The sequence below is a fragment of the Anomaloglossus baeobatrachus genome, chromosome 3, assembly GCF_048569485.1.
Source record: "Anomaloglossus baeobatrachus isolate aAnoBae1 chromosome 3, aAnoBae1.hap1, whole genome shotgun sequence".
NCBI classification, from domain to species: domain Eukaryota; kingdom Metazoa; phylum Chordata; class Amphibia; order Anura; family Aromobatidae; genus Anomaloglossus; species Anomaloglossus baeobatrachus.
Window position 1 is genome coordinate 640,658,515 of NC_134355.1, and position 18,929 is coordinate 640,677,443.

The 18,929-nt window shown below is 46.9% G+C and overlaps 1 protein-coding gene across 4 annotated transcripts in view; it reads right to left on the bottom strand.

Annotated features, from left to right (window-relative positions):
* Positions 1-2,810: 2,810 nt before the first annotated feature.
* Positions 2,811-18,929, bottom strand: part of PUM2 (pumilio RNA binding family member 2) — a 162,047-nt gene continuing 145,928 nt past the window's right edge. For all 4 annotated transcript variants that reach the window (XM_075341143.1, XM_075341142.1, XM_075341141.1 and 1 more), the window contains exons 20-22: positions 16,147-16,268; positions 15,605-15,797; positions 2,811-4,586 (exon numbers count right to left, since the gene is read on the bottom strand). In XM_075341143.1, coding sequence (XP_075197258.1) covers positions 4,455-4,586; positions 15,605-15,797; positions 16,147-16,268 — 447 coding nt within the window. In that variant the 3' untranslated portion in view covers positions 2,811-4,454. The remainder of the gene's footprint in view (positions 4,587-15,604; positions 15,798-16,146; positions 16,269-18,929) is intronic.

The following is an 18,929-nucleotide window of genomic DNA, read 5'->3' on the forward strand; positions in this document are numbered from 1 at the left end:
TGGTTTACCTGCAGTGTGTGTCTCTACTTTATAATCCTCATCCAGCACCACGATTACCACAGTGAGTACCCTGCTCGCTGCCTTCCCAAATCCACCAAAACCCCAGAGGCCGGGGCCTTCCCTACCTGCGGAGGGACTGACACCTTGCTGCTCCACACCATCTGCCCCGGTACTCCTTCCAGCAGCGGCAATACTCCCATTACCGCAACCCGCAGGTGGCGTCACAAACTTCTCCCCTGTAAATAATCCCCTTTCAAGGATGGAAGTGTTTGCCGAGCCCGGGTCTGGACCTCTCGAGTACCCCGGTCGTTGCCGGGGTGGCACACGCTGATTAGCATATCATAAAGGATCCTGTAAGTATGCCAACATGCTAAGAGGGCGGACTAGTCTGGGGGAAATAATGCTCTTGCGACTAGTCCCTGACCTCATTAGCATATCATAAAGGATCTTTAGAAATACTTTTTCTAAAGATCTCTAGCTATGCTGCTAGATACAGTGACAGTTAGGCAGGGATTAGCAATATGCACCCAGAACGACTCGTGGCTCTTGGTGCATATTGGACCTGACAGGTTCCCTTTAGTAATGGTTAGAATACAGTTTTTACCAAGACCAAGCTTAAAGTGACAAATTAACGTAGATGTAATATGTAATAAAATCTCCTGGAGAACATAAGGAAAAATACACCAAAAACGAAAGGATTAAAAAGTCTTTTAATTATACACGTGGTCACAATTCTGCCTTTTAAAAAGATCATTGGAAAATGTACATAAGGCCGCTTGTAAATGTACATCATCTATAGATTATTGATACAACGCTGTATGTTCACCAAAATTGACAATAATTTACATAAGTTTTTTTTTGTTTTTATCCTCTTGGCTTTTTAGCAGGCTAATCAAAAAAATACAGTACTATACATAGCAAGCCACTGGCCTTATTACTCGCGAGGCTCTCCTGTGTGAACAGAACCTATATACATGGACATATATATATATTTATTATATATATACACCATTTCTACTCACTAAGCACAATGTACTGCATTGATTCCTATCAACGTGTTAGAGCCGTGGTGTAGAAACAAGAACGGGTTTCTCCAGCGCTTGATAAATAGATAGCTGGTATTTATATTATTTATATACTTTTTTTTTTTTACCAAGCTGTAGAAAGACTGGTTAAAAAAAAAAAAAATGATTTAAAGAAATTTACATTATACAATACTACTTGCCAAGGCAATATAGACACACCCAAATGTACATTAAAAATGCAAAAAAAATGTTTTTGTTTTTTTCCTTTCGCCCCTTTCTCATATGAAGAGGTGAAAACGAAGTGACATATACAGCAAGAAAAAAAAAAAAAAAAAAGAAAGGTTTACAAATGTACAGTCTGTACAACCAACTACAAAATAAGCAAGGCTCGGTATTAAACATCGAGACTGTAAACGGTCAACTACTCATTAGTTACACTTATACAATACAAAGCAGATATTTATATATGACCCCAAAAAGGAAAAAAAAAATTACAAAACAGAAAGTCATTCAAATATATATATATATGTATATATATACCATTTTTTTTTATATATATATTTTTTTTATCATGCGCAAAAAGGGACTAAATTCATACGATTTGGCTAATTAAGACAGAAAAAAAAAATCTAATAAAAAAGCAACACAAAAAATTCACACTTCCGTGTACATAAAAAGGAAAAAAAAAATAAAAATAAATCTAAGCAATGATTAATAGTCAGTGCTAATCAGGAAACCTAACGGAGTAGTCATCATTTTCTCCGAAATTTTAGGTCTGTGGATAACGAGGCTCTGGATATAAACGTCATTGAGCGAGCCCCTCTCCCCCCCACCCCCGCAATTAAGAGAGGAAATAATTGAAGCCTCTAATGCATGATTTGTACACCGGGTCCCTTTTTAAAAAGCCAGTGCAAGGGAAAAGAAAGAGTTAATAATAGGCCTTCATTATTAGAATTAAGCCTTGGATGGGGCAGATGTATTTCATAAAGTTAAAAAAAAAAAAATAGCCAATGACCTAATTCGGCTTCTAATCTATGTCAGTAAAGGAAAGAAATGTAAGATGAAAAGAGGTAAAAAAAATAAATAAAAATAAAAATTTGATTAGTAATGTGAAAAGAGGTAAAAAAAATTAAATAAATAAAAAATTTGATTAATCACAGCTGTTTATCCACAGACAAGTCTTTCCAACAGGCAGTAAAGTGAGCGAGCTAATGCAATACTTGGACCTCCAGGCCTGCGTACATTAAGTGAATGCTCGTGTTTGTCGTTTCGAGGCTGAGAACAGTGGCTCGGACACTGACGGGCTGCGTCCTTGTAGTTTAGTAATTTGTAGACCAATCGGTGGAACGTCATGTGAATCCAGGACCTACACACAACAATCATTCATAGGATGGCAGCCTAAAATTAATAAACTAAGGCGAGGTAGAGTTAGAACCCCCCCCCCGAAATAGCGCAACCCGTGGTATAATCTCGGAATACCCCTTATTCTCGATAGGGCTATGCGCTTTTGGATTAGGCCCCCGTCTCTCTAAGAGGGTGACTCAAAGCTAAGACTTAGGGTATTTACACTAAAGAATTACTTGACTGAGACTGAAGATACCGCACAGTCCTTCTCATAATACGACCCCGTCAGTGGTCATTAATGGGGAAAGCATGGCTACCAACACGACCTCTTGGGGCTGTGTCGCTGGTCCCTAGGCTGCCATCCTATGAACACTTCCTTGGCTTAAAGCACACCAATCACCAGGATTTTACTATCTAACCTAAAGTCAGTGCTATACTGGTACTATCATGCTGATTCTATACATACCTTTAGTGGTCAGCTCGGGATGTATAGCTTTTGAAACACAAGCAAGTTTGTAAAATGAACAGTTTTTTGATTGGCAGCAGCTAATAGTTGGGGTGGGTTTTGAAGGACCATGCTGATGTCATACCCATGTGACCAGAAAGGGCTGGACCTCAGCCAACCAAAAAAATAATGTTGCTTCCTGGTATCAGCTATGTTGGCTGAGGCCCCGCCTCTTACTAAGTGACTAGAAGGACCTGTGATGATGTCATACCCTCAGCCAATATAGCAGATACCAGGAAGCATCAATATATTTGTTGGCTGAGACCCCACCCCTTCTGGTCACATGGGTATGACATCAGCACAGGTCCTTCTAGTCACCAATAGTAAAACCCTTGTAATAATGAAATCATAAATAAAAGATAGGGGGAGAAGGGACAGGCAAGGGGGCGGGAATCACTATCAAAACTCACCCCAGCTATTAGCTGATCAGCAGCTGCTGCCAATCAAAAAACTTTCTTCTGCAAGCTTTACTTGCTTGTTTCAAAAACTAAACTAGCTGACACCTAAAGGTATATATAGAATCAGCCTGATAGTGCCAGTAAAGCACTGGCTTTAGGTTACATAGGAAAATCCTGGTGATTGGTGGGCTTAAATAAAGAGTCGTCACCTCTCCTCACATGCCTGTGTTACGACATTCTTGTACTCCTCATAAAATTATTTTTTAGGCATCTTCTCTTAGCATTTTGCCTTTGTTACTCTGTTATTCTTCCTGGAAAGGCATGAATAAACAAACTACTAAGTATTAACACTCAAGAGGGTGCAGTGTGACACACACACGAAATTATTATACCCCCTGGACACACATGAATACATTAACAGAGTAAACGCACACCACTTAAATTTGGGGACGGTATGGAGGAGGAACAGAAGAGCTGACTGTGTGTAGGTTACTTTATATCAACCAGAAAGTGGGCAGAAGTTTGGGTGGTGGAGAACTACATAAGCTGTATTACCCCGGTGCGACCACATGACATGAGGACTAAGTAAACAGAACAGCGGAGGAAAAACTAAAGATGTAACCGGTAACTTATACTTCATATAGGACTCCCCCCCAGCCACTTTGTGATTGATTTTGGACATCCCCTTTAAATTTTCAATTCTTTATGTGCCAACGCGCCTGTGGAAACAATGAAAAGTAGTTCAAGAAGACAGAGGAAAAAATAAAAAAAAAAGTTTAAAAGAAATAAATGAATTTATGTCACAAAATAAGATTAGACCTCTATTTACAGATTAACCCCCCCGAGCTGATGGGAGACTGACCCGACCGGCATACCAGCATTATTAAAATACTGTACTTTCCCTTTAAAAACTACCACTTTTTACAGGAACTTTACAAGGTAAAAATTTACAAAATATGTGACAGCTTGATACAATTACATCATTTACAGGCTCTGGTTTGGTGCCAGTGAGGCGGCTGGGTAAGTCTCCCACGGTAGCTGGAGGGAAGCCCCAAATGTACAAGGAGGGAGGACAATAAATAGTGTGGAACACGTCAGCTAAGATGAGAAAAAGCGAGGTGGGAGGGCCCTCGTTCATGGCGGGTGTAATGTGAGGACTGCGCTCTCAATTCTTGGCTTTCCCTAGAGCATGCCGTTCGATGGTCCAACCATTGGCCCCAGATCGCTGCTAGTCTTCATGTAGTATTTCTCCAGCTTGGCCAGTATGTGTTTCCCATACGTGTATTTACGCAATGTTGTGATGTGCGGTCGGATCTAGGAGAGAAAAAAAATAAATGGTTATTTCTTGTAGAGGTTGAAGCTTTTATAATATATACCTTTTATAATATATACGTTTTATAATATATACGTTTTTTGTAGTTGTTGAGGTTTGTGCACATGTCAGGAGAAATTTTGCTCCTCTCCTCTTTGCAGATCTCTAAATCATTAAGATTTTGAGGCTGTCGCTTGGCAGCTCGGAGCTTCAGTTTTTTATGGGATTAAGGTTGGGAGACTGGCTAGGCCACTACATGACCTTAATGTGCTTTTTTTGAGCCACTCCTTTGTTGCCTTGGCTGTATGTTTTGGGTCATTGTTGTGCTGGAAGACCCAGCCATGACCCATTATTAATGTCCTGGCGGAGTGAAGGAGGTTGTCACTCAGGATTTTATGGTACAAGGCTCCATCCATTGTCCCATTGATGCGGTGAAGTAGTCCTGTGCCCTTAGCAGAGAAACACCCCCCAAAACATAATGTTTCCACCTCCATGCTTGACAAAGGGGATGGTGTTCTTTGGGTCATAGGCAGCATTTCTCTTCCTCCAAACATGGCGAGTTGAGTTAAGGCCAAAGAGCTCAATTTTTGTCTCGTGTGACCACAGCACCTTCTCCCAATCCCTCTCAGAATCATCCAGGTGTTCATTAGCAAACTTCAGACGGGCCGGCTGCACATGTGCCTTCTTGAGCAGTGGGACTTTGCGGGCACTGCAGGATTTTAAGCCATTACGACGTAACATGTTACCAATGGTTTTCTTGGTGACAGTGGTCCCAGCAGCCTTGAGATCATTAACAAGTTCCCCCCGTGTAGTTTTAGGCTGATCTCTCACCTTCCTCATGATCCTGGATACCCCACAAGGTGAGATCTTGCATGGAGCCCTAGATCGATGTCGATGGACAGTCATTTTGTATTCTTCCATTTTTTTTTACTATTCCACCAACACTTGTCTCCTTCTCACCCAACGTCTTACTTATGGTTTTGTAGCCCACTACAGCCTTGTGCAGGTCTATGATCTTGTCCCTGACATCCTTAGAAAGCTCTTTGGCTTTGCCCATGTTGTAGAGGTTAGAGTCTGACTGATTAATAGAGTCTGTGGAGAGGAGTCTTTTATACAGGGGACAATGTAAGACCGTGTCTAATGCAGGTAACGAGGTGATTAGGAGCGTCTAAGTGTCTGTAGGAGCCAGAACTCTTAGTGGCTGGTAGGGGATCAAATACTTATTACTCTCTGCAAAATGCAAATAAATTTATATAATTTATACAATGTGAGTTTCTGGATTTTATTTTGGATATTCTCGCACTGTTAAAATTAACCTTAATATTATATAGACTGTTCATGTCTTTGTCAGTGGGCAAACTTACAAGGATTTCCTTCACAGTATGTGTACGGCAAGTATCACAAAATGCACACATTACTATACAAAAGATACTGATAAAAAGATCAAAACATTAAAAATGCCGCATGGGCTTGTAGACAAATGCAGGGTGTTCCCAAAATAAGGCAATAAGGCAGAGACCATACAATACAATGGCATCTTCAATAATACCGAGCCAGTGGACAAACCCACGACACAAGAGGAACATGTCCACACACCAGATACAAAAGAAGTGGACCCTTCCGGATGGGGAAAGAAGGGAATTTTGTTTACTTACCGTAAATTCCTTTTCTTCTAGCTCCAATTGGGAGACCCAGACAGTGGGTGTATAGCTACTGCCTCTGGAGGCCGCACAAAGAACTACACTTAAAAGTGTAAGGCCCCTCCCCTTCTGGCTATACACCCTCCCGTAGGAGTACGGATTCCTCAGTTTTAGTACCAAAGCAAGAAGGAGGAAAGCCAATAACAGTTTCAAAAACAAATTCAATCCGATAACGAGATCGGAGAACTTAAGAAACAACATGAACAACATGTGCACCCGAAAAACGAAACCCTAAGAACAAATAGGGCGGGTGCTGGGTCTCCCAATTGGAGCTAGAAGAAAAGGAATTTACGGTAAGTAAACAAAATTCCCTTCTTTTTCGCTCCTAATTGGGAGACCCAGACAGTGGGACGTCCAAAAGCAGTCCCTGGGTGGGTAAAAAGATACCCCAAGAACGGGCTGTCAGACAGCCTCTTCCTACAGGTGGGCCACCGCCGCCTGAAGGACTTGTCTACCTAGGCTGGCATCTGCCGAAGCGTAGGTATGCACTTGATAGTGTTTGGTAAACGTGTGCAGACTCGACCAGGTAGCCGCCTGGCACACTTGCTGAGCCGTAGCCTGATGCCGCAATGCCCAGGACGCACCCACGGCTCTGGTAGAATGGGCCTTCAGTCCAGATGGAATCGGAAGCCCAGCAGAACGGTATGTGTGAAGAATTGGTTCCTTTATCCACCGCGCCAGGGTGGATTTTGAAGCTTGCGATCCCTTATGCTGACCAGCGACTAGGACAAAGAGCGCATCAGAACGGCGTAGAGACGCCGTGCGAGAGATGTAAATCCTGAGTGCTCTCACCAGGTCCAACAGATGTAAACCCTTTTCAAATTGGTGAACTGGATGCGGACACAAAGATGGCAAAGTGATATCCTGATTGAGATGAAAGGAAGAAACCACCTTGGGAGAAAACTCTGGAATTGGACGCAGTACTACCTTGTCTTGGTGAAACACCAGGAAGGGAGATTTGCAAGATAACGCCGCCAGCTCTGACACTCTCCGAAGAGACGTGACCGCCACAAGAAAAACCACCTTTTGTGAAAGCCGAGAAAGGGAAACCTCTTTCAAAGGCTCGAAAGGCGGCTTCTGGAGAGCAATGAGAACCTTGTTCAGATCCCAGGGTTCCAATGGCCGTCTGTTAGGAGGAACGATATGACGAACTCCTTGGAGAAACGTGCGTACTTTAGAAAGCCGTGCCAAGCGCTTCTGAAAGAATACAGATAGCGCGGAGACTTGACCCTTAAGAGAGCTAAGCGACAAACCTTTTTCCAACCCAGACTGCAGGAAGGAAAGAAAAATTGGCAATGCAAATGGCCAGGGGGAAAACCCTTGAGCCAAGCACCACGCTAAGAATATCTTCCACGTCCTGTGATAGATCTTAGCTGAGGATGGTTTTCTAGCCTGTCTCATTGTGGCAGCAACTTCATGAGATAAACCTGAGGTCGCTAGGATCCAGGACTCAATGGCCACACAGTCAGGTTCAGGGCCGCAGAATTCAGATGGAAAAACGGCCCTTGAGACAGCAAATCTGGACGGTCTGGTAGTGTCCACGGTTGGCCTACCGTGAGATGCCACAGATCCGGGTACCACGACCTTCTTGGCCAATCTGGAGCGACGAGTATGGCTCGATGGCAGTCGGACCTGATTTTCCGGAGAACTCTGGGTAACAATGCTAGAGGTGGAAACACATAGGGGAGTCGGAATTGCGACCAATCCTGAACCAAGGCGTCTGCCGCCAGTGCTCGGTGATCGTGAGACCGTGCCATGAAAACCGGGACCTTGTTGTTGTGCCGTGACGCCATGAGATCGACGTCCGGCGTCCCCCAGCGGCAACAGATCTGCTGAAACACGTCCGGGTGAAGGGACCATTCTCCTGCGTCCATGCCCTGGCGACTGAGAAAGTCTGCTTCCCAGTTTTCCACGCCTGGGATGTGAACTGCGGATATGGTGGACGCTCTGCTTTCCACCCACATCAAAATCCGCTGGACTTCTTGAAAAGCCTGGCGACTGCGTGTTCCCCCTTGGTGGTTGATGTACGCCACCGCCGTGGAATTGTCCGACTGAATCCGAATCTGCTTGCCTTCCAGCCATTGTTGGAAGGCTCGCAGGGCAAGATAGATTGCTCTGATTTCCAGAACATTGATCTGCAGGGTGGACTCTTCCTGAGTCCACGTCCCCTGAGCCCTGTGGTGGAGAAACACCGCTCCCCACCCTGAAAGGCTCGCATCCGTCGTGACCACTGCCCCGGACGGGGGAAGGAACGACTTTCCCTGTGACAATGAGGTGGGGAGAAGCCACCAACGCAGAGAGTCCTTGGCAGTCTGAGAGAGGGAAACAGTCCTGTCGAGGGACGTCGATTTCCCATCCCATTGGCGTAGGATGTCCCATTGTAGAGGGCGCAGATGAAACTGCGCGAACGGGACTGCCTCCATTGCTGCTACCATCTTTCCTAGGAAATGCATGAGGCGCCTCAGTGAGTGCGACTGGCTCTGAAGGAGAGATTGCACTCCAGTCCGTAGCGAACACTGCTTGTCCAGTGGAAGCTTCACTATCGCTGAGAGAGTATGAAACTCCATGCCAAGATAAGTCAGAGATTGGGTCGGGGTTAGATGAGACTTTGGAAAGTTGATAATCCACCCGAAACTCTGGAGAGTGTCTAGTGCCACCTTCAGACTGTGCTGGCATGCCTCTTGAGAGGGTGCCTTTATAAGCAGGTCGTCTAGATACGGGATGACCGAGTGACCCTGCGAGTGCAGAACAGCTACTACTGCTGCCATGACCTTGGTGAAGACCCGGGGGGCTGTTGCCAGACCGAAAGGTAACGCTACGAACTGCAGGTGTTCGTTGACGAAGCGTAGGAAACGCTGATGCTCTGGTGCAATCGGCACGTGGAGATACGCATCTTTGATATCTATTGATGCTAGAAAATCTCCTTGAGACATTGAGGCTATGACGGAGCGTAGGGATTCCATCCGGAACCTCCTGACTTTTACATGTCTGTTGAGCAACTTTAGATCCAGGACGGGTCGATACGAACCGTCCTTTTTTGGGACCACAAACAGATTGGAGTAAAAACCGTGACCTTGTTCCTGAAGAGGGACGGAGGTCACCACTCCTTCCGCCTTTAGAGCGGCCACCGCCTGCAACAGAGCATCGGCTCGGTCTGGTGGTGGAGAAGTTCTGAAGAAACGAGTTGGCGGACGAGAACTGAACTCTATCCTGTACCCGTGAGACAGAATATCCCTCACCCAACGGTCTTTGACGCGTGACAGCCAAATGTCGCCAAAGTGGGAAAGCCTCCCACCGACCGCGGGTGTGGGAATCGGAGACTGCAAGTCAGGAGGACGCCGTCTTGGCAACGGTTCCTCCGGCTGTCCTTTTTGGGCGTGACTGAGACCTCCAAGAATCTGAGCGTCTCTGGTCTTTTTGAGTCTTTTTTGACGAGGCGAATTGGGACCTGCCCGGTCCTCGAAAGGACCGATAACCAGACTGACCCCTCCTCTGTTGGGGTTTGTTTTGTCTGTGTTGCGGTAAGGATGAGTCCTTACCCTTGGAGTGTTTGATGATTTCATCCAAACGCTCTCCAAACAATCGGTCACGAGAAAAAGGCAAGTTGGTTAAGCACTTCTTGGAATGAGAATCTGCTTTCCAATGTCTCAACCACAGGGCCCTACGCAAAACAACGGAGTTGGCTGACGCCACTGCCGTGCGGCTTGTAGCGTCAAGAACAGCATTAATCGCGTACGACGCGAATGCCGTCATTTGCGAGGTCAATGGTGCTACCTGCGGGGCAAATGCACGTGTGACTGAGTCGACTCGCGCAAGCCCGGCTGAGATAGCTTGGAGTGCCCATACGGCCGCAAACGAAGGCGCCAATGACGCTCCAATTGCTTCATAGATGGATTTCAGCCAGAGCTCCATCTGCCTGTCAGTGGCATCTTTAAGTGCCGCTCCATCTTCAACTGCAACCAAGGATCTAGCTGCCAGCCTGGAAATTGGAGGATCCACTTTTGGACACTGGGTCCAACCCTTGACCACCTCAGGGGGAAAAGGGTAGCGTGTATCTTTAAGCCGTTTAGGAAAACGCCTTTCAGGATAAGCGTGGGGTTTCTGGATTGCGTCTCTAAAGTCAGCGTGGTCCAGAAAAGTGCTTAACGTACGCTTAGGGTATCTGAAATGGATTCTCTCGTGCTGCGAAGCTGACTCCTCTGCAAGAGGAGCTGGTGGGGAAATATTTAACATCTTATTGATGTTAAATATAAGATCATTAACTATGGCGTCACCATCTGGTGTATCTAGATTGAGAGCGGTCCCAGGATCAGAATCCTGATCAGTTACGTCCGCCTCATCACCCATAGATTCATCTCGCTGGGATCCTGACCATTGAGATGAATGTGAAGGCCCGTCATAGCGAGCCCGCTTAGGCTGCCCGGGGCCATCGTCCGAGTCAGAGTCTTCACCCTGAGGTGTAGATGCCCGTCCCGGAGCTTGGAGGTAATTCAGCTGAGGGGGACCAGGGGGCAATGATTGCACAGTGTCCGTGGCCTGAAGTACAGGCCTAGCTCGCAATGTGTCAAGAATTTGTGACATAGTGAGAGACATTCTGTCAGCAAAAGCTGCAAACTCAGTTCCTGTCACCTGGACAGCATTCACAGGTGGTACACCCTGGGTCACGTCCAGCAGAGGTCCCGACTGCGCAAGCGCCGCAGGGGCCGAGCACTGCACACAATGGGGGTCCGTGGAGCCTGCCGGTAGAAAAGTCCCACATGCGGTGCAGGAAGCATATAATGTCTGTGCCTTGGCACCCTTGCGTTTTACGGACGACATGCTGCTGGCTCTCTGCAATGTGAGAGAGTCTATAGCCAAAGGGCGACCAGCGCTATGTAATACCAAGTATTTGTAGAAACAAAATACTAAGAATAGTACTGGCACAAGAGGGGGTGAGCCCTGAGGGCTGCTTACCGCCCGCTGAATAGCGGGTAAGAGGCGCAGAAATCCTTGTCTGGGTCTCCCCGGCTCCCCTCTGCAGCTCAGCGTGTCAGCAGGAATGGCTGCCGGCGTCTGTGGAGAGGGGCGGTCCGTGGGAGTTTCCAAACAAAAGTGCGGGAAACAGTGTCCCCTCTGTGCCGATTGTGAGGGCTGGAGTATGTAAAAACGACTCCAGCCCTCGGCGCTGATGCACTGGCCAGCGTCCCGCCCCTCTCCTGACTGGCAGGTCTGGGGGCGGGAACGAACGGAAGCAGGCCGCAAAAGCCGGGGGCTCGAGTTATCAGCGCGGCCGCCGTAAAAGCGCGGGCCGCGCTGAAGTCCCCGGCGCACCACAAGTGCCAGCCGCGCCGCAGTCCCAGCGGCCGGCGCGACCGATTCCCAGAAGTGGCCAGCGTCCCGCCCCTCTCCTGACTGGCAGGTCTGGGGGCGGGAACGAACGGAAGCAGGCCGCAAAAGCCGGGGACTCGAGTTATCAGCGCGGCCGCCGTAAAAGCGCAGGCCGCGCTGAAGTCCCCGGCGCACTACAAGTGCCAGCCGCGCCGCAGTCCCAGCGGCCGGCGCGACCGATTCCCAGACGTGTGCCTGCTTCAGCGAAGCTGAATGAGGCCATGGCACAAGCGCCGTAGCGCTGATGTCCCCCGGCGCACTACAACACCCAGCATGCTGCGGTGTGAGCGCCAAATGCACGGGGACACAGAGTACCTTGAGGAAGCAGGGCCATGTCCCTGATGTACTCCGCTCCATCCAGCATCTTCTCCAGGGGCTGTAGATGGAGCACGGTCTCAGTGCCTGGAGACCGGTAAATCCCACTTCACCCAGAGCCCTGTAAAAAGGGATGGGGAAGGAATCAGCATGTGGGCTCCTGTCGCCGTACCCGCAATGGGTACCTCAACCTTACAAACACCTCCGACATACAGTGGGGTGAGAAGGGAGCATGCTGGGAGCCCTGTATGAGCCCTCTTTTCTTCCATCCGACATAGTCAGCAGCTGCTGCTGACTAAAAACAATGGAGCTATGCGTGCGTGTCTGACCTCCTGCGCACAAAGCTAAAACTGAGGAATCCGTACTCCTACGGGAGGGTGTATAGCCAGAAGGGGAGGGGCCTTACACTTTTAAGTGTAGTTCTTTGTGCGGCCTCCAGAGGCAGTAGCTATACACCCACTGTCTGGGTCTCCCAATTAGGAGCGAAAAAGAAAAATAAAAATAAAAGTGTGCTATTTTATTGGGCTTTATTCCCATCCTGTAGGGAGCTCTTCCCTGTATCTGATGTGTGGACATGTTCCTTTCTTGGTCAGTTGGGTGTATACTGCTGCCACCAGGAGGCCACCACTAAGAATTATAGACATCAGCTCCTCGCTGCAGACTACGACCACCTGCAGATACCGGAAAAAAACACTTTAGCTTAGTGTCACGTAGGAGGTAGACACAGGTCTGAGGCCCACACGTTTGTCCCTTATCCTTTCAGTAGGGAAATGCAAATGGAAAAAAAAGCAACAAATGGTGGTCTCCATCACCCCATTATAGACAGAACATAGTGCTAAAATGGTCAGCTGTCCTGTCTGGTCTGGATGGCAGGAGCTCTTGGCTAATGCAACCACATCCAAGTGATCAGGCAGGTGGTGCTTGTCCTCATCTCCTGATCGCCCACTTACCACAACATGGTGCATCGATGGGTCAAGAAACCTCAAATTGCCTCGTCAGGACAGACTGTCCCCTGCGCTCCGGAATTCTCACAGCTCCAGAGGACTCTTGAACTCTAGCCCTTGTTGCACACCAACACTTCCTCCCATGTGCCGGCACTTCGGTGGGATCAAGATAAAGTTTAGTCCCCCACGTCTATTGCAGCCTAGCCAGCTCCCAGTGGGCCATCTCCACATCACCTTAAGCCAGTCAAACTTCCGCGAGTCAATTTTCTGTGCTCTATTGGCTCCATCCTGATACCCTACAGCCAGTATGGGTCATGTGCGTCATTCTCACGTGTTCTTGTTCCCATCCACTGCCCTGTTTGTCTATGTAGAGCCATTTTCCTGCTTCCCTGCTTAAGAGGAGGAAGACCTTTCCTTCCATTGGGATGTCGCTATTCTTGCACTGCAGGAAGATTACACCATCAGAGCCCATCCTACATCTGCTGGGAAGAGTTTACTGTCCTGCTCCAATAGGCAAAGTCTACCCACATCACCAGCCAGGTCCCAGCTGTCTCTCGGACTGAATAGGTCGATCTGCCCTAGGGACTAACACAGGGCCGACCTAGTAACCCACTTCTCCTCCTGGCTCCATCCCAGAGAGCGCCACAAGCCATCCTACCAAGCCTCACACTTCGCATGCGCCCATGTGCAAGCTTACATTTTCCTCAGGGCTACTTCTCACAACTTGCACCTACTCTGTGCCACCGCAGCCCCCCCCCGTGGCCAACAATGAGAGCGCTCCCCCCTATAGGGGCTGTAGCTGATTCTCAGTCGATGTCTGAGCTAACCAATGTGTCCCAATCTTTGGTTATTGTCATAGTCTCTCCTTCTCTAAAGCTTCTGGTACTCAGGCCACTTCCCAGGGTGAGTCAGACCCACCAGCAGTATCTCATACTGCACAAGTAAACCAGACAGGGGAACTCACTGTGGGAAGTGGTCAGAGCGCCAACACACAAAGACCTCTTAGTATGAAGTTTTGTGCAAATGGGTTAAATGGCTCTATCCATTTCCTAGAGCGAGTCAAACAAAAAAACAGTAGGATGCCTTTAGATATGGTGCATCACACAAGAGGACCAAGTAGTACTTGGGCCACTTCCCAGAGTAGTCAGATGATGTAGCAAAGTTCCCCCAAGATGCATAAGTGGACATGACACTTTTCTGACCACTTGCAAGAGTAGTCACACCATCAACCAGTAGTATGGCGTACCATGAAGCAAACTTAACAGTACTCTAGCCACCTCCCAGCGTAATAAGGTCACCTAGCAAAGCGCCTCTCAGCATGGCATATCACACAAGCAAATCTGACCATTTCTGACCACTTCCCAGATTGAATGAACCAGAGCCCTCTTAAAAAGTAAGCCAAACAGTATTCCCATGGTGAGACAGACCAAAAAACAGAGCCTTGTCATGGCTGTTCTCTCACCACTTCCTAATCAATCCACCCAGTAAGACAAGTCCCCTCAACGTGGCACATTGCAAAGACTGAATAGCTGGTAACCTGACCAATTCCCTCAGGTGAGTCAGTCCAGAAAACAGATCCATTAGGGGGTGGTATCGCATAGGCGAACAAACTGTACCCTAGCCGCTTCCCAGGTGAGTCCGTACAACAAACAGAACTTTCAGTACAAATTTTTGTACAGTTAAATCAGAAGGAATTCTGCCCACTTCTCAGGGTCACTCCGGCCTGCCATCAGAGACCTCTCGGTACATGCCTTCTTCTAGCTTTCAAGGCTATTTCTCTAGCCACCAGTTGGCGTCAATCCTCCAGTAGATACCTCTGTCCAGGTAGCCTTTGTCCAGCTTTTATTGCTGGCAGATCAATTTCTTTTGGATTATTTTCTTACCTGAGCACAGACCACTCCTCTAATCGAAGAACATGGTCAACAGCCTCACTCAAGCCATTAATATTTCCTTAGCCGATACACGCTATGAAATGCACTCACACACTAAGCATTCAAAGTGTCTCTGCGCGCCTTTTCCACAGATCACAGACACCAGGACAGTAGTTCACAGACGACATATAAGTCTGGACACATCAGATCCTTCTTCCAGCTGACTCATCATCTTGCATGCTTATCTTCCTATGGATTCTCGCATCATCAACCCTATCAGATGCAGCACCCCTTTTTAGGCTCTGTTCAGAGATGTATGGATTTCCTGACAAAGCCCCAAGTCCGGTGGTTGGGTTAGTACTTATGTTCGGCTCTCACCCTATCTCATCCCCTACGGTGGTCTCCACCATATCCTAGCATTTTGTCCTACAGTTCTATAGGACTAAGACAGAAATAATTAAAATGTGTTCTCCAGGGCCTAAAGCATGTCTTCTAGAGGTGTACCGACAGTCGTTCTGCCAGCATCTATAATGTTTGCTGAGGTTGTCCCGGTGGACATCCAGAATATCTAACTCTTCGGTATATGACAGGTTTGTGACTGCGGATATGGCCCCTTTAGCATTTTCCCTCTTTTCTCAATCTCGGTCTCATATGGTTTCTCGTGCCGATTTTTTGACCAGTCTATTGACTCTCTTACTTTCCCCCCCAACCAATGTTTTCTTCCCCAAAATTAACTTTTTTTTTTTTTTCCTTTTTACCTCCACGTTATGTTATTTATGCCCTATAAACTCATTTTCAGATCACAGAAAAGCCCTTTATTTACCTTATGCATGATGATTTTGCGCTGAGCGGGCTCTGCCATGTCAATCATTTTCTGCACCACGTAGTTTGCATACTGGTCCTTCATCATGGTGTATAAGGCACTGTGAGGACCATCGTTCTGGCAGCAAACCTCATCTATCAGCAGTGCTCTCTCCGCCCGGGATGAGTGAGTGACACATTTCTCTACGACATTACTGAGGAGACATGGAGGATATAGAGGACAGCAAGATTAGAGGTGATAAGAGTGGAAAAGAAAAAGCCAGGAGCCAAGTGACCCCCTGCCCTACTATAGTGACTGGATCCTTCAAAGGTTTCAGGGAATTGGAATGCAACCACAAGCAGAAATTCTCAGCATAGATAAAACGTGAACCAAGCGCAACTCATTGATAGCGGAAATGATGACAGGACTCTGCTCATACTCTCCCAATCTATACGGTAAAGCTGACAAGTGAGCAAAAGAAAAGAGGATGTCGAGCGATCATTTATGGGTGGTTGTGAAGAAAGCCCACCTCATACAAAAAGTGAGTTTTTCTCAATTCTTACCTAGCAAACTTGTGCTGGCTCAGTGCTAAGACTTTTCCTCTGATCTCAGACACAATCTTGCTCTTGTCCTCTGACCGGCCATGTTCCAGCACATGCTGGATGACATAATTCCCATACTGGTCCTGCAATAAATGACAGATCCAAACAAATAGCCACATGGTCACAATTAAAAGGTCTCACATGGGTCACACCGGACAGGACATGATGGAACCCTCCAGTGTGGCCACCGAGACAGCACACTCCAAAAGATATGCAAAAAACAAGAGCACTAGGAGTACTGATGCAAAATAGTATAAATTTATTAAGTATTTATATATAAATGACAAAAAAGGGTTATAGGACATATACAAGCATAGGTTCAGGGGATAAAAATCTGGGTCCCACTGACCACAATGAGGAACACAGTAACAGGCAAGGACACAGCTTAGGCTCAAATCATACACTGTTTCACTATGATGGTTCAAGGTAACCAAATTGAAAGGTTAGGTTATCACTGATATGAGTAAATAACATCCATAGACTCAATCACATATGTATATATAGCTAAATAGCAGGAAACAGGGCTACATATGAAATGGTGAAGTAGCAGAATAAATAGAGCCCATGCCATGTATAGCTAATCGCTTACCAGAATAGTGGTGGTTCATTGGAGCCAGGCCAGCCCAGAGGGGACCTCCGACGGCTGTTTCGTGGGAAATACCCGCTTCTTCCGGGAGGAGTAAGTGACATATGTAGCCCTGTTTCCACAGATACCATATGAGCTCAAACTACACTGTCACTTCCCTCCTTCCCATGCTTCTTGCATTTGTCCATTACTTGATTTTTCCTCATGTCACATGTATATGCCCACTTGGGCGGTACCTGCTATTTAGCTATATATACATAATAACCCATTTTTGTCATTTATATATAAATACTTAATAAATTTATACTATTTTGCATCAGTACTCCTAGTGCTCTTGTTTTTTGCAATAAATGACAGATGTAAAGCTTTGTTTTAGGACTTGGTGGTTAGCAGACAATCCATCAATGGCCCCTACAGGGCAGCGGGTTACACAGTATTTATGGGCAGGATCGAGCAGCTGGGGAGGTAGTTTTGCAAAATCTGGAAAACCACAAAATGGAGAGGACTGGGCCAGAGATTTAGTGCAGTCGGGAGATTATAGCAATCCAACCAGAAGGCTCTTCCACAAGGTAAGGAGGACAGGGCACTACTCTATATGTAGCGACACATGGGGAAAAAAAACCCTTAAAACATACACAGCCATAACGCTGAACGCAGCTAAAAAAAAATAAAAAATAAAAATAAAATATATAGGCAACAGAAGCACTGATGCTGGAAGAACATAAGCGCAGCTGCGGGGTGCTACTTCAAAAAGAACGCAACATGATCCACTGTGTGAAATAGTAGAAAAATGAAGAGTACTCACCGATGGTTGCTGTGCAAATAGGTGGAGGTTTATTCACAAGTGCGGCATTACATGTGATGGCAGGCGGGGAGGGAACGGACAGGGCGGCACGTCAGACGACGGCCGTTTCGCACTCTCTTGCGAAACGAAAACGCGAAACGGCCGTCATCTGACGTGCCGCCCCGTCCTGCTCCCTCCCCGCCTGCCATCACATGTAATGCCGCACTTGTGAATAAACCTCCACCTATTTGCACAGCAACCATCGGTGAGTGCTCTTCATTTTTCCACTATTTCACACAACCAGAAGGCTGTTCACACTAGAACAAAGGATTTTTCTCAAGAAATTTCGAGTCTGAAAGATTAGCGCACTTGCGGTCAAAAAACGCACCAATAACGCACCGAAAAACGCATGCGGTTTTGATGCGTTTTTGCCGCGGTTTCTCCGCAGGAACCAACCTTTTAACATTATCTATGGCAAAAAACGCAGATACCTGCAGAAAAGAAGTGACATGCTCATTCTTATCAAGAAATTCTGCAGAAAGAATGTTCTTGAGAAAAAAAAACGCAGCGTGCGCACAGCTATTTTTTTTCTTCCATAGGTTTTGCTGGGGAATGTCTGCAGAAAGGTTACAACCATTTCCTCAAGAAATTTCTGCAGCAAAAACGCAAGAAAAACGCGGGTAAAAACGCAGTGTGTGCACAGCTAATTTTTATTCCATAGGTTTTGCTGGGAAATATCTGCAGAAAGGTTACAGCCATTTCCTCAAGAAATTTCTCCAGCAAAAACAAAAAAAAAAAACGCGGGTAAAAACGCACTGTGTGAACAAGCCCTAAACATCAAATGTTATAATGGGAATACATACTGTAGATAGCTACATGTCGATTGCTTGTAAAAAGTGATCTTAGGCTGGTTTCACACTACGTTTATTTAACATGCGTCAGGAACGTTTTTTTGCTGCAAAAGCAGATCCTGCTTTTACAGCAAAAAACGCATGCAAACGCATGTCTATTTTGCAGGATCCTGTCACTGGATGTTTAGGGGCGGGCATTGGAGTCATGTGATCGGGAGTGAGGGGAACTAGACTGGGAGCCGGCATCTGACAGCTGCAGACGCTCGTAACCAAGGTAAACATCGGGCTTGGATACCCGATATTTATCTTGGTTACGAGTGTCTGCAGCTGCTAGGAGCAGGGCTGCCTGCACACGTAACCAACGTAAACATCGGGTAACTAAGAGAAGTGGTTACCCGATATTTACCTTGGTTACGAGTGTCCGCAGCTCTCAGGTGGGAGAGAGAGGGAGGAGAGGAAGGGGGAAAGACAGAGAGAGAGAGAGAGAGGGGGAGGGAGGGAGGAGGAGAGAGAGACAGATCAC